The sequence below is a fragment of the Ctenocephalides felis genome, unplaced genomic scaffold, assembly GCF_003426905.1.
Source record: "Ctenocephalides felis isolate EL2017-DRISC unplaced genomic scaffold, ASM342690v1 CF-g0.4_SCAFFOLD_00845, whole genome shotgun sequence".
Lineage (NCBI taxonomy): Eukaryota > Metazoa > Arthropoda > Insecta > Siphonaptera > Pulicidae > Ctenocephalides > Ctenocephalides felis.
This window is the reverse complement of record NW_020536999.1, coordinates 85,285,390-85,302,106: the sequence shown is the minus strand read 5'-3', so window position 1 is coordinate 85,302,106 and position 16,717 is coordinate 85,285,390. Positions and strand designations below refer to the sequence as shown.

The following is a 16,717-nucleotide window of genomic DNA, read 5'->3' as shown; positions in this document are numbered from 1 at the left end:
CATAAGATAGCCTTGCCATAACATTGGTCTGTTATGTGGCAGAATCCGTCCATATAACTCCACTATTATAATGAAGTCAGTCTTTCACTTTCACTTACCTAAATAAGCAATCCAAATATAATTATAAAATATCATAAAAATTATATTTCATATTAATCACTTTAAATATAATATAAGACAAATATATTAACAAAAAAAAATTACATCTTACGATGTACGTAGTATGTTTTCAACGATACATAATTCTACTAGAACTATATAACATTTCGGGCTCTACACTTGAAAGTTCATGCCTGTGGCAAATAAAATCTGTTTCTTCTTTTTCTTGCTCTTCTTGGAAGCATTCTCTTTTGTAGCACCTGCTGAATAGAAAAAGAATCACAATAATAATTGATTGACTTTAAATATTATCAAAACTGATTACTCCTGGTTAACAGATTTGTAAAGTTTTACCATTCGATTGGCAGCTCTTCTCCATAGCCTGGCTGATGGCATCCCTGAAACTCTGAGTGTAGCTTGGAGCTGGTACATAGTTAGGATCATAATCAGGATCCTGTTCCACGTTTATTGAATCAGTTTGTTGCTGAGATGGTAAAGCTGCCCATTTATTTTGTCGAATAAAATCAGTACCCTGACTTGGGGATCGTGCCATTGTTAACATCTGATAAAAAAGGAAGGAAATAGAATATCTCCAACTTTAATGGAAAATAAAGTCTTCAAAAATAGTTTCTTAAATGAATTAAATTCATTTTGAGAATAGTTTTCTCAAAAATAAAAATTATAAGTATTTAATAAGTATATTGAGTTGATGTATCTTCATCTCTTATCTTCACCAAAAAACTAACCAGCGAAAACAAACTGATATATTTCGAACGGTTTTGAATTTAAAAACCCATCAGGATTTTTGGTAAAAATGTAAATAAAACTAGTGGTGTATGAATCGTGCCTTAAAGCAAAATGCTAGAACTTCCCATACTGTAATAAAATATTCGAGGAATATTAAATGTTTTCAGATAGATTATTATAAATACTGTAACTTTCATTATTCTTATTTTATAGACCAAATATAAGAGCTGTAATGTATTGGATGATGACGTTTATATGAAAAGTAAAGAATAAACAAAACTTAATCAAGTGAAGTTAGAATGAAGGACCTTATGTATAAAAATTATATAAACTAAATTGCAAAGTTAAAATTATTTATTTGAAGTATATAAGTGAATTTATTAATTTATAATTTTATTTAGAACTTTAGTTTCAATTAAAATTAAAATCCTAATTCTTTTCGACAATAAAAAAATTTTTTTTGGGAAATAAAAAAAATTAAAAAAAAAATTCTTTTCCCCAAAAGCAATCGTTTCGTCAGCACAAACAGGAAGTTTTTTGAATCATTCAAATCTAAATGCTTAGTTCTCTCAAAAACTGCCATTTGTTGCACATTTAGCTCCGTATCTCCGAAACGGCTGTACCTGTCTTTGCCAAAAACTAATCACCACTTCTCCCAATCAGGACGAATTGAATGTTTTTTGAATCATTCCAATCGGATGCCCGGTTTCCCAAAAACTAATCAGCATTAATCCCCATTAATAGAAATCGATTGCTTTTTCAATCATACAAATCGGTTGAGCGGTATTCCCGAAAACGTCGAGAAATATGAGATAAGATCCTTTAATTCTAACTCCACATAATTAAGTTTTGTTTATTTACTTTAGAAACGTCGTCGTCCAATTTATAAACTTTTATATTTTGTTTATAAAATACAAAAAAGCAAAGTATTTATAATAATTTATTTGAAAACATTTAAAATTTCTTGAATATTTCTCATTATGGTCTGAGAAGTTCTAGCAATTTGCTTCAGTGCACAATGCCTTGCACCATTAATTTATTTTTTATAATTAAACTACTTGTTGTAAGCCTTTAATATTTCAGTATGTTCAATAGGGTCACGAACTCTTTCGCCTCTAAAGTTTCATTGAAATCGCCAAAAAATTTGCAAAAAAATTATGAAGTACGTCCCAACAACCGACTTTTGCCAAGCACGATTTTTTGTCATAAACTATTCAGCAAGATTGTCAAACCAAATCTTTCAAAAAGTTTTCAAATTTCCAAAATTCAAAAACACACACATACTTTTTTCAAATTTGATCTCATTCGATTGAGAATGACTTCAAACGTCAAGAAAATATAAAATTAGCAAGTCAGATTTTTTCAGAAGTTAATAAAATTTCGATTACACAACTAATCTGTTATCTAAATCATTTATCTATTACTACCGTGGCAAACGATGGTCCAGGCGACGTCCCCAAATTATCCACTCCAGATGCCTGATGGTCCAATGAATCAGATTCATTTCCAACAGACTGAGGGCTTCCATAAGTTGGAAAATCGCTTTCCCAATTTATTTCTCGGTTTGTTTGAGAAGAACCAGCAATGGGCAAACCTCTCTGCTTCCGTTCCTGCTCTATGGTTATCTGCATGTCCCTTCTGTTCTCTTCACGACATTTGCGGAGTCTTAGCCTGCGCCTGGTTTCTAACTGATCTGGATAAATAAATCATGGTGATAAATAATTTAGTGGTGATATTAAATAATTTGGTGGTGATACTAAATGATTGCAAGTACTTACTGTGGAAGTATTCAAGCGATTCAGGACTGACAATAGGTGGTCGTAGTTTGAGCTCGACCAATTCTATCTGGCAAGTTATTGGAAGGTGCTCCAAATATCTAAAAGAAAGTACGTCTCCTTAACTGTGATAAAATTATAAAGCAACTAGCTGTAAGTGGAATTCTGTCTTAAGGCAATTAAGGCATTGTGCCTTAAGGCAAATTGCTGGAACTTTCCGTACAAAATATTATTATTTTTTGAAAAACGATTAACATTCTTGAAAAATTTTTACTTCGTATAAATAAGATTTTTGAGAAACTATAAATTGGACAAAAAATTACTTTTTTTTGAAAAAAAAAAATTAAAAAAAAAAATTTTTTTTTTAATTTTTTTTTTTTTGAAAAAAAATTTTTTCTTTATTTTGACATATTTTGAAAGATCTGAACTTTTTTTCAAAGCAATCGTACGGCTTTAACTGCATATGGAAACAAAATATAAAGCGCGTAAGCGCCGCGTCGCCGTCTAACGGATAAACATTGGTACGGAACCCATAGGAATGTAAACAAAACTTATACTTATTGTTAAAATCTCTATAAAATATCTGATAATTTGATGTGCATATGTCTAATGTTTATTTTTGACCGCCAAATGGCTCATTTTTTTACTTTTTCCCCCATATCTCCAAAGTCGTTGGACCTGCCTTTCCAAAAATTTGAACTGTTTTTTATTTAGTCAATACAAATAAAATGTTTTTTGAATTATTCAAATCGGACGCTCCGTTCTCTTAAAAACTGAGTTACCGTTTTTGGCACTTTTTGTCCCGTATCTCCGGAACGGCTAGACCTGCCTTCTCCAAAAACTAATCAGCACGTCTCCTTATCAATACGGATCGAATGTTTTTTAAATTATTCAAATTGCTTCATCCGTGTTCCCGAAATCGTCGACGAAAATTTGTATCCGCACACACATACATACTACGCACACACACACACACATACATAAATTTTTTCTAAGGTATGCCAAAATGTTCAGAAACCTCTAAAACGTAAAGATCTATAAAAATTTTCGTTTTCGATTTTTTTGCGATTACTATAACTTACCCTATGGGAAGTTAACAAGTAATCATCAATTCCCAATTACTATATAAGATTGAATTAAAGTAGGTGCAAGTGGCATATTGCCTAAAAGTTAGTTGGATGAACTTCTCAAAACATGTAAATCAGTGATTCCCAAAGTCGTCTAGACTAGTCTCCCCCCCCCCTCAGGAGATCTCGTAAGCAAAAAAAAATTCGATGTCTAGGAAATGAAAGTGAGGTGCCACGATAATTAGCACCACGTTAATATACATTTACTAAATCTATAATAAAAAGACATACAAGATCAATGATTATAACTAAAAATATAACTTTTTATAAAAATTTGTAAGTACTATCATAAGTAGGCATTTGATTTGTGGCTGCAATATGGTTGAGCTTGTAAATACCCTACTATTTGAAGGCTATTGAAAAGCTTGACAATTTTCTTTGGGTTTTTTGAGACTTAGTATTTCTGAATACTAAAAATAAATAAACAGTAGAAAGAAGGTTAAGCTTTGTTACTGATATTCTATCATAAAAAGATATAGCCTGGAGATGTAAGATTCAGCCTTACAAATTTGTTGTACTAGTGGTGTACGGCACCGCGTCTCAAAGCAAAATACCGGAACTTCCCGTACTAAAATTTAGGAATTTTAAAAAAGATTCAATTTTCTTCTAGAACTCGAATTTTGAGATTTTAGAAATCTTTGAAAAAAATTGACTATTTGCAAAATTTAATTTTTTTCATACTTTGATATATTTTTGAAATTTTGAACTATTTAACTTCCTGTAGGGTAAGTTATAGTAATCGTCCAAAAATCAAAAATAAAATTTCGCATATCTTCACGTTTCAGAGGTTTCTGAGCATTTTGGCATACCTCAGAAAAAATGGACGTGTGTGTGTGTGTGTGTGTTGTGTATGTGTGTGTGTGCGTACGTATGTGTGGAAACATTCAATTCCTATTGATGGGGAGATGTGCTGATTAGTTTTTGGCAAAGGCAGGTCCAGCCGTTTTGGAGATATGAAGCAAAGAATGCAGATAATAGAAATCAAGTTTTTCAAATCAAGGATCAACTGATTTGAATCGTTCAAAAAACATTTAATTCATATTGACTGGAAGATGTGCTGGTAAGTTTAAGCAAAGACAGGTCCAGCCGTTTCGGATTTACGGAGCAAAAAGTGCAACATTCGATTCGAATGATACAAAAAACATGTAATTATATAAAAAACTTGTATTGTGAGTATTTTTTTTTTTTTAATTTCAATAATTATTACAACTGTATTGTATTGTGAGTATGAAGAAACTATTCGTTTTTTGTAAAAGCAATAAAAATAATTTCTCAATTTCAAAAAAAAATAATTAAATATCGGATTTTAATTATAATTCTAGCTAAAATTCTAAATCATATTTATATATTCAAAATAAACAAATTTAAATTTGCAATTCAGTATATATAATTCTTAAAAGAAATGGAATTAGGTGCTTTAATTCTAACTCCGCTTGTTCTATTTTTTTACTTTTCATGTAAACATATATAAACATTGTCGTACATGTAAAAGCTCTTATATTTTGTCTATATAATACAAACTATAAAGTTATAGTATTTATAAAGACCTATTTGAAAACATTTAAAAATTTTTGACTATATCATTACTGTACGGAAGTACAAGCGATTTGCCTTAAGGCACAATGCCATGCACCACTAGTTCTTATATAATTTGTCTATAACTAGGTGACAAGTTCGAAATATTTGTACAAAATTGAATAAATTGCAATAATCGCAATTAATAAATCACTTATAAATTAATATATTGATTTCTAATTGATCAAGCCTGTTATTTACAGATATCACGAAAACTAATGCAAGTCATTTTGAGTCATACTTACACATAGTAGTTTGACCTTTTTCATCATTTATCTTTAAACTAATTTAAATAGTAGAATTAGTTTGGATTATGTCATTAGTTTTAATCTAAAACTATTTAAACTTCAAAGAATTTGCAATTTAAATTATACCTGTTAAAATTTCCTACTTGTACCTTAATCATGTTATAAAGATTTTTGGATAAACTTAAAGAAATAATGAATAGAAACAATATTGCAAAGTTTTTGTTCAAATTGGAAAACACCAAGTGAGGTGAGTGTAACAATTTCGAATGACTTGAAACATTGAGAAAACAAATTTAGCAAGAATTTTTTGGGAATACATATTATTATTTGAATATTAATATGCTAACTTTTCTGATTATTTCAGGTTCATAAAGTCAGCCAGCCTTCCAATTTTAAATATTTGCTTAATCAACTAAATAGGTCTATTAAACAATGCTTGTTCATTTAAATTATAATAATCAGACAAAATATCGCCGGAGTTTGACTTGAGCACCCTTATCCTAACAAAAATATCAATTCTTACCTCAATCTTTTACGTAACTCTTCAGTAACAGTTAAAACTTCACGTGCCTCCACAGATGTAGTTATAGTTTTTGGACAATTTGCCAATGAGCCATAGGAATATTCCAAAATTCTGGCACACAGACCGGCTAAATAAATATGCTGCCCATCCAGAGCTGTTAAAGATAAATAAAAACGATTTATATAATAATTAAATAATAATAATAAAAAATGCTGGTCTGTATGAGTAAAATACAATTTTAATTTAATGTGGACAATTTTTACAATTTTAATCTAATATATTATGAAAATATAATTATAACTTAATATAAATAATTATATAACAAAAAAAAAACTGAAAGTGCAATTATCATTATGCACAAAACTAATTATTAACTTGCAAACAATTTATAATATTCAAGATCCATTATCATTTTTATCCCCTTACCTTGATAAAAATAGAAATCTTTATCTCCAGATCCACTTTCTCCAATCCTGGTCCCATCCAAAACTTCAATTCCACTCGCCACATCCTCTCCCACACAATCAACACCTTGCTCGATTTGATCGAGTATAGAATTTTGAATTTCATCCAAATTATCAGCACCAAAAACATTTTCCAAATGTTTTACTTCTCCAGCCTCATTCCCAGTTACATTTTCATTTAATGAAAGCTCTTCAGGAGCACATTTTGTCAATTTTTGATCATCTAATGAGAGTTGTTTGAAACTATCGGCTGTCAAATTTTGTTCATCAGCAGTTTGAGTTTTAGAATCGTCCAAGGATTGTTGTTTGAAGTCATTGGATTTAGTTTTGATTTTTGTAGCGCTGTTTAACTTATCAGCCTGGTATTGGTTAAGGAGATCGATTGCTTGCTGGATGAAACATGCTTCAGGAGTGAATTCCTCTATCTTGTAGACTCGATTTAGATCTGCCAGATTGACATTGATCATATCCAAAATCTAAAAAAGTGATAACTGAAGTTAATTATAATGGAAAATTATTTAAAGAAGTAATAAAATATGTAATATTTTTACATTTTGTAAGTAAATGCTGCAACATTCATTTTGTTCATTAGGAGCCGCTCAAGTAATACTATAGGGGGGCGGGGGGGTTATTGATTTGCTTATTTTTGTGACATGGGAGGCAGGGGAGTCTAGATGATGATTAGGTCATAGGTAGTATTTTTATTTATTTATTATTAGAGCACCATGATGTTGAATGGCTCGATGAGAACGATGTAGACATTCTAAAATCAACTTACAACACTGAGCAGCAATCCAAGCAATCCAATGTCATCGAAAACTTAGAATCATTATGGAAGACTGTTAATTTGAATTTAATATGTGTACCAAAAATTTAAAATAAGTTCATTATGCTCGTAAGATTATAATAATTTTGTTACTCTATGTTGAATACCATATCAGTAAAATCTCTACATCCTAAATCTATTTTCTTATTTTTAAAATTATAATTATAACCTAATAATTACAATATTTAAAAAAACAATACATTAATTGCAAAGTGTTCACGTAAGCATGGGGGTAGGGGGTAAGAGCTTTGCTTACTTTTGCTGACAAGGGGGATGGGGGGGGGGTAAATAAATGTAATAAATCTGCTTACATAATACTTGAACGATCCCTTACATAATTTTCATTAAAATATTTTTGAAAATATTGGCAAAAAACGATGAAAAATACCAAAAATAAACCAATTTTTAGTAGCCAATAACTTGAAAAATATTTGCTTTTTTGAAAAACGTTATAAAACATATTTTTCTTATAATTAGATCTATTGACATTCGACGTTATTTTGTAGAAATATAATTACATCACTGAGAAGGAGTGTAATTTCCTCAGGGGATGGCGCTGAAACACAAATTGCTTTCAGGGTAATATGAACCTAATTCCAAAATTTCATGCAAATCGGAGCACAGTAAAAAAATTCAAACCCCAAAACGCTTCATTGAGAAGAGTATAGGAAAATTTACCTGTTGCAAGTTAGCTTGTAACAACTTGCAATATTTAGAAGCAATCGGTCCATCACTGATGTTGGGCAGAACCAAATTATTTTGCATAGTGGAATCAACAGGCCAAGCTTGGTTACAATTTCTCGGTCTCCTCATCAGTTGCAATGTTATAGTGCTGTTTAAACCAAATGTTGCAATCGGGGCCCAGCACACACTAAAAGAATAATAAATATTATTTCATGATCTACAATTTTTATTTATATTATTATTTTTGTATTATTGTCATTATTTTATTTTATTTTAACTTTGTTTCGTTTTATATTCAATTCATTGTATTTTTAAAGTAAAACTTTTTTAAGCGCGACTAGGGTGTAAATCCGTACAAATGCAACGGAAGTCCGTTACGCCCGAACTGTTCGTCATTCGCTCTTGATGAGATCATTGCTATAAGGGTCAATTGTGATTAGCCGTCGTGTATGTGAATAGAGATCTGTCGTTGTATGCGTCATTTTATGCTTATTTATCTATGGTATGCGTACCGGCATCAACGTTGTATGCGTACGGATATCAACAAGGAAACCTGCATAGCTAAATAAACATTTCAAAGTTACATTCTAGTACAAATCTTAATTTAATGAAAAATGCCTGAATAAGAAGAATATTTTACCCTGTGTTCCTTGAATATTTTACCCTCTGTTCCTTGAAAATAATAAAAAAAATGAAACATTTGGGCCGTGTACTAAACGTAAGTTTATTGATTAGAAATTATTTCTATATTATTCGTAGTTTCCATAAATCTTTTAAGTTATTAAAATGGAAAATATTTTCTAGGCAAGACAGATATTACAGCTGTTCAAAGAATGAGACTATGTCGCCAGCAAAAAAGTAAAAAAAATACAAGCAGTCGATGAATGTATGTTAATTTTAATTACATGAAGTTCTTCAAACACAATTATATGATGAGTGAAGTTGCGAAAACAATATTTGTTTAGACGTTGTTTAACATAATCCATTATGTGACATTAATCAGCAATTACTTTATTTCTCTAATGAAGGTTCATGTCATGTTTAAAGTATGACTTTAATTACATTATTGTTTTTAAGTATTATATTTTTAATGCTGTTATAAATATATAATTTATAATTTATCATTATATAAATGTGTATAATGGTTGACACTAATAAATGTGTACGAATGTTACCATATTACTAATAAACAATTTGTTCAAATTTGTTTGTTCAAATATATTATATGACGTATTTATTTTTACTTAAATGCCATCTTGTACAGTAGCAAATAAGTTTTACTTCAATCGTGTGTGAACCTTACGCGCACTCTTTTTTTATGTCTTTTCTTTTTGGTATCTATAAATTTTGTAAATAGGACAGGTTAAATTGAATTGGTTGAACAGTTTAATTGGTAAACATATAGAACATCTGGTAAATTGGTTGACAGGTAAAATAATGTATTGATAAACAGGTTGACAGTTAAATTGGTAGACAAGTAAATTGATGTACAGGTAAATTGGTGAACGCATTGTTGGACAGCTGGTAGTCAGGTAAATTAAAGTCTTGATTAACAAAAATAAATTATAACAAGAAAAAAAACAGATCTACAGTTTCATTGTTGATTTTCATTTTCATTTCATTCAATTATCTTACCTTTTCAAATCTTTAAGATGAATGGCTTCGTAACAAATGGGACACTTTCTCCATGGCTTATCAGACAAAGCCAAATAATGAAGTATGCAAGGGTAGCAATAAATATGACCGCAGCGGGTAATCCTTCCTGCCAATGGCTCTTCCAAACAAATGGGACAGTGCGGTGGATCTTCAGATTTAGTTATCTGTAAAAGATAAGTGTATAATCATGAAACTGGTGAAAACGTAAACTAGCCCTTCAGATAGGTAATAAACTTCCTTATCTATCTATATACATATATAAATGGAAGTATGTCTGTGTAATTGTTATGCAATCATAAACCATAAGTTCGATCGCCGTGAAAAACTGGAAAATTGTTAGGTAAATCCCCAGACAGGTTTTCGGATATTTTGATTGAAGCAAATTGGTGATTGATGTTTTTTTTTATTGTATTGGTAAATATTTATTTTTTATTTTTTTATAATAAATTTTAACCTCCTACTGCAAACCCCTATCTTGTAAAAAGTATTACAGTAATTATGTTTTTTATTTATTTGTAGACTAGCAGACTGGTAGACGGGCAAACTGGCTGACAGGTAAACAGATAAATAGTTAAACAGGCAAATAGGTAGGATATAGGGAGGATATGCAAAATGGTAGACAGGACAACTGGTAGATAGACAAATATGTAGACAGATGAACAGGTTGACAAGTTAATTGCAAAACACATAGAACGAGATGAATAGGTGAACAGTTGGACAGCTAAACTGATAGGCTGATAAACAGGTTGAAAGGTATATTGGTGGTAAATGGACAGGCATATAAACAGATAGATAGATACGTCGACAGATGAACAGGTAGACAGGTATATTGGTAGATAGGTAAACAGGTTGACAGGTTAATTGGTTATATACATAATATAACCAATTACACAATACATAATATACACAATACATAATATAACCAATTACATAATACACAATACATGTAGAACGAGATGACAGCTAAACTGGTAAACAGGTTAATTGGTAAACATATAGAACGAGATGAACAGCTAAATTGGTAGGCTTATGAACAGGTATATTGGGGAACAGTTAAACTGGTGGACAGTTAAACTGACAGGCTGGTAAACTGATAAACAGATACGTTGACAGATGATCAGGTAGACAGGTAAATTGGAAGAAAAATAAACCGGTGGTCAAGTAAATTTGAGAATAACGAGACAGAAAAACAGGTTGACGGGCAAATTGGCAGACATATGAAACGGGTTAACAGGTAAATTGGTAGGCCGAAGAAATGGTAAATTGATAAACTGGTTAATAGGTAAATTGATAGCCAAATTGTTGAACAGGTTAATTAGTAAACATATAGAATGGGATGACAGGTAAATTGGTTCATTGATGAACAGGTTGATAGTTAAATAGATAGACAGGTAAATTGGTGAACGGGTAAATTTTTAGACAGCTGGTAAATTGGAAGATATGTAGTAAAATAGTAGACAAGACAACTTTTAGATAGACGAATAACAATACAGATAAACAGGTTGACAGGTGAATTGGTAAACATATGAAAGAGATTGGCATGTAAATGGGTAGGCTGGTAAACTGATAGATTGAAAAACAAGTTGGCACGTAAATTGGTATAAAAATTGTTGAACAGGTAAATTGATGGTTAGCTAAATTGATAGACTGATAAACAGATTGACAAGTGAATTGGTAAATTGATGGACAGGTAAATTGGCTAGTAGTTAAATTGGTAGACAGGTAAATTGGCAAACAGGGAAATTGTTGGACAGCTGGTAATCAGGTAAATTGAAAGTTATGTAAAATGGTAAAAAGGACAATAAACACAAATAACAAGACAGATAAACAGGTTGACAGACAGGATAAATTGGTAGACATGTGAAACGGATTGACATGTAAATTGGGTGACAAATAAATTGGTAGGCCGGTGAAATGGTAGATTGAAAAACAAATTGACAAGAAAATAGGTAGACAAATTGTTGAACAGGTAAATTGGTTGTTAGCTAGATTGGTAGATTGAAACAGTCTGACAGGTATACTGGTGAACAGATATACTGATGAACAGGTGAATTGATGGTCAGGTAAATTGGTAGACAGATAAACTGGTGAACAGGCAAATTGTTGGACAGCTGGTAGTCTGGTAAATTGTAATATATGTAAAATGGTGGACAGGACAAGTGGTAGATAGACAAATAACAAGACAGATAAACAGATAAACAATTGATATATAAATTGGGTAACAGGTAAATTGGCAGGCCGGTAAAATGGTAGCTTGAAAAACAAGTTGACAGGTAAATTTGTAAACAAATTGTTAAACAGGTAAATTGTTGAACAGACTAATCGGTAGACATATAGAATGAGATAACAGATAAATTGATTCACAGGTAAAATGGTGTATTGATAAACAGGTTGTTAGGTAAATTGGTAGAGAGGTAAATTAGTGAACGGGTAAATTGTTGGACAGCTGGTAGTCAGATAAATAGGAAGATATGTAAAATAGTAACAGGTAAGTTGATAGGCCGGCAAAATGATAGATTAAAAAACAAGTTGACACGTAAATTGGTAGACAAATTGTTGAATAGATGAATTGTTGAATGGGTAAATTGGTGTTCAGCTAAATTGGTAGACTGATAAACAGGTTGACAGGTACACTGGTGGACAGATAAAGGGATGGACTGGTAAATTGATGGACTGGTGGTAAATTGGTTGACTGACAAACAGGTTGACAGGTAAACTGGTAGACAGAGAGGAAAACAGATAGTAATCTAAACAAGAAGATTGGAATACAAAATAACTGGTAGGCTTAATGTAACAAATATACATTTTTGTTCAACTTTGTAATATAAACTAAAACACCGCGAAGCGTAAACGGGTACTTACTATTTGTTCAATATAATCCCATTCAACCAACGCATCAGGATTTTTTAAACAAATTGAATAATCTTCACCTTCTCGCACAATGAACTGGCAACTGAAAATAATAAAAACGATATTTAAAACTACACATTGATTTTTAAATATTATTATTATGAATAATATAATTGGGTTTCCATTACACTTACTTGGCTTGTAAATAATGCTCCTTATTATACTTAGGATAATTAATTTTTCCCTTTTTGTATTGCCGTCCATAATTCGTAGGACCTCCAACAGATCGGGGAGTATAGTGAAAGTTTAAAAGATGATTCAAACTTTGCTTTTTGTTGCCAAATTTCATTACCGAACCTGGTTCGAGTTGTTCAAACTCTAGCCTAAGAAACAAGAACAAATGATTAATAAAATATAAATGATTATAATAGAAAATGGATGTAAAAAGAGTGTTTTTTACCTGGTTTCCGCCTTTCCACCCATCTGACTACCACCGCGGGGCCTTGGACGTTTGTCAAATCCAACATACTTATTTCTTTGAGGAGGGGGCTTAGGGTTATTTGGGATATTGTTGTTTCGTAAACCTTTTGTCCAAGGTTTACTGTTGGGAACATCTGGAAAATAAATACTGAACTTTATTCACATATATCAAAAAGGGTTTTAAAAACAGTTAACGATTATTTTTATGAGAAAATGCAATTTTATGGTCCTTCCCTCCTTAAATATTTTCCTTCGAAAAAATTATTAACCATTATTGATTGCCATCTATACTAAATTCTTTAAATGGGGTACAAATATGCCTTTTGAAGATGGGGTTTAATATTATTAATCTGGACTTTTAACATCCCTTGGGTAGGTGTTAGAGATCGCAAATATATTTAAAATAATGTTTTTTTATATATTTTTACGTTTCAACCCCTTCTGAACATGCCTCATAAAAAATGGATCTCAGTAAACACCGAGCGGCGGTAGCAATCTGAAATCCACATAAATTCCACATGCATGTCACATCGCTGAAGGCAAGCTTGTGGATTTCAGGTTGCTACCGCCGCTCAAATCACAAGGTGTTTACTGGTACGTTGTATGTGTGTATTACGTGTTTTGTATAGATACAATTTTTCGTCTACGATTTTGAAAGCAGGGATCAACCAATTTGAATGATTCGATTTGACAAAAACCATTCAATTCCTGTTGATGGAAATACATGCTGAGTTTTTACTGACGTGTTAGTTTTCGGACAAGGCAAGTCCAACCGTTTGACAAAAAAAGCAAATAATGATAATTTAGTTTTTGTGATATCAGAGGTAATTTTGTTTACATTTCTTTGAGTTTTGTGCCAAAATTTATATTGTCCACCAATACCATTCACCACTAGTTACATTTTATTTTTACCACTAGGTAAAACCACGAGATAACATCCTAAAATAAAAGTCCTACCTGGAAGGCAGAACATTCTTCGTTAGTGTAAGGGGTGAAAAATTAACATCACATCCAGTCAGATCAGGAGTGCCTCAAAGTAGTGTCATTGGGCCACTATTATACCTCATATACACTGCAGACCTACCACAGAATAATGACATTTTGACAGCAACATATGCAGCCGACACAGGCATTCTGTGTAATTACATAAAAAATGCTGCAGGATCATCTTGACGTTATACAAAAATGGTTAAACTTGTGTAGAATAGAAGTCAGCAAGTCAAAACATATCAATTGCACCTCTTTGCAAAGGGACTTTTCATGCAGTAAGACTTAATGACAAAATTATAGATCAAACAGATACAGTCAAATATCTAGATTTATACTTCGATAAAAGACTAACCTAGAAAGAACACATTAAAGATATCAGAAAAAGGGAAAGCAGCTTAAAGCCAGAAAAAAGCTCAGAATCTCCTCTGACAAAATCAAAACTTGACACGCATAATAAAATTTACTTCTATAAAGCCATCATTAAACCAATTTGGATATAAGGCATACAGCTATGGGGATCAATTTCCAACTCAAACACTTTAATAATTCTAAGATTTCAAAACAAGTTAACAAGAAAATTTTTGAAAGCACCAAAGTATGTTCCAAATTGGTTAATACATGAAGACACAGGCACTAGCACAGTTAAGGATGAAACGCTTTCTCACAAAAATATAGAAATCGTGTAGCTGATCACCCAAACTTGCTCACCAGAAAACTTCAAAACAATTCTACCAGGGCCAGGTTAAAAAGAAAATTTCTTCTGCATTAATCAACAATAGATAAGACCTTTGACAAATCACTGGCAATGGTCAGATGATTTGTATTTTGCCAACAATGTCAGTTTTATGTCAAATATTCTAATTCTATCTGTTTCAGGGCAGTTGTAAGAATTATTATAATAATAAAAAAAAATGTGTATGATTATAAATATAACCTAGTAAATTACAAAATCACCTGTTCTCTTATCAGATTCCTACAACAGATAACATCAAAATGATACGCAATTGCAATCTCCCTCCACAATTTTTAATCTAAACAATTCCCTCGACCTTGAACCTTCTTTTGACAATTGCATTTACCTTGATTCTTCTTACTTTCAGCACCCTGTCCCTTCCCAGGGGGCTGATTGGGTCTCAAAAGCGTCTTTTTTTCCATCTCTTGTTGCATCAACAACCGAATTCTTGGAGTGATCTCCACACGGAGAAATCTTGAGCACTTTCAAAGGAGACATTTTAGTATGCCATGTTTACAACTTCGGAAATAAATAATTAGAACAATGACTGTTGTAATTATTAGCAATTCGCGATTAAAGATGTCGAAATAAAGGATTTAATTATTAAGGGAGAGCCTCCCTATCTCCGCGGAGACGATGTTAGAATTTTTTTGAAACAAATGAGCCCGTCGGTGAAATGGCGACGAGTAAAATAAAAGTGTTGCCAGGGAGGATGAAGTTAGATGCGAACGAACGAGGGCACAAAAGGGATATTTGGGATCGGGTAATACCAATGGCGGCGCAATTTTTGAATAGAGCAAATTCAAAAACGATGTATTTACTTTTAATAGTTCAATGCTTAATTTAATTTGTCACTCCATTGTTTTTATATATTTGACAAATCAACTAATTTTATTATACATATACGTATTCACTTCCAGAGGAAAAGTTTATGTTTTCGATAGAAATTCTGACTAGTTAAATTTGTTTTCTCGACGTTCTAAGCCATTCTGAATCCAAAACAAAATTGTATGGCGTCGTGCCTTAAGGTAAATTCCTGGAGTTTCCCGTACCGTAACGAAATGTTCGAGAAATATTAAATACTTTCAAATAGATGATTATAAATACTGTAAGAATTATATAAACTGAATTACAAAGTTAAACTTATTTATTTAAAGTATATAAGTAAGCTTTAGAACTTTAGCCATAATTAAAATTAAAATCTGATCTATTTTTGATATACAAAAAAAATATATATACATTTTTTTCCAAAAGCAATATTTTATTAAAACAAGCAGAAAGTTCTTTGAATCATTCAAATCGGACGCTTAGTTCTCTCAAAAACTGCCATTTTTTGTATATTCAGCCTTGTATCTTCAAAATGGTCATTCAAATCTGATACTCCGTTCTCCCAAAAGCTCGATTTGTATTTTCTGCACTCTTTGCTCCGTGTTTTCGCAACGGCTGGACCTGCCTTTGCCAAAAACTAATCAGCACATCTCTCCCTATCAATAGGAATTGAATGTTTTTTGAACTGGACAAAAAATTGTATCAATACAAACATACGTACACACACATTCATTTTTTTTTCAAAACTTTGAAAAAAATTGATTTTTACGAAAAAAATGACTTGAAAAATTTGGATTTTTTTTTATATCTGAATTTTTTTTTTTAACTGAAAGAAATGTCAAAGCGCGAAGGCGCCGCGTCGCTGTCTACCGGATAGATATTGATACGAAACTCATAGAAATATATACTCATTATTAAAACTTCTCTAAAATATCTGATAATTTGATGTACATATGTCTAATAATCATTTTTGACCGCCAAATGGAATTTATTTTTAGTTTTTTAATTGGATCTTCAAAACTGCTAGACCTGTCTTTCCAAAAATTCAATCAGTTCTTCATTTAGTCAAATGTTTTATGAATTAATCAAATCAGACGCTCCGCTCTCTCAAA

General features: G+C 31.5%; 1 protein-coding gene across 2 annotated transcripts; it reads right to left on the bottom strand.

Moving 5' to 3' along the window:
- Nucleotides 1-265: 265 nt before the first annotated feature.
- On the bottom strand, nucleotides 266-15,423 carry LOC113376080 (RING finger protein 10-like). 2 transcript variants are annotated; one of them, XM_026616008.1, is made up of 12 exons: nucleotides 15,124-15,423; nucleotides 13,035-13,188; nucleotides 12,769-12,957; nucleotides 12,587-12,677; nucleotides 9,704-9,888; nucleotides 8,063-8,255; nucleotides 6,521-7,034; nucleotides 6,095-6,248; nucleotides 2,625-2,722; nucleotides 2,274-2,539; nucleotides 454-661; nucleotides 266-362 (listed from the first exon to the last, which is right to left on the bottom strand). In XM_026616008.1, the coding sequence occupies exons 1-12, from the start codon at nucleotides 15,209-15,211 to the stop codon at nucleotides 274-276; spliced, it is 2,229 nt and encodes a 742-aa protein (XP_026471793.1). In that variant the 5' UTR covers nucleotides 15,212-15,423; the 3' UTR covers nucleotides 266-273. The 2 variants fall into 2 exon arrangements, with proteins under 2 accessions (XP_026471793.1, XP_026471800.1); XM_026616015.1 differs by having other exon boundaries at nucleotides 273-359.
- Nucleotides 15,424-16,717: the final 1,294 nt, after the last annotated feature.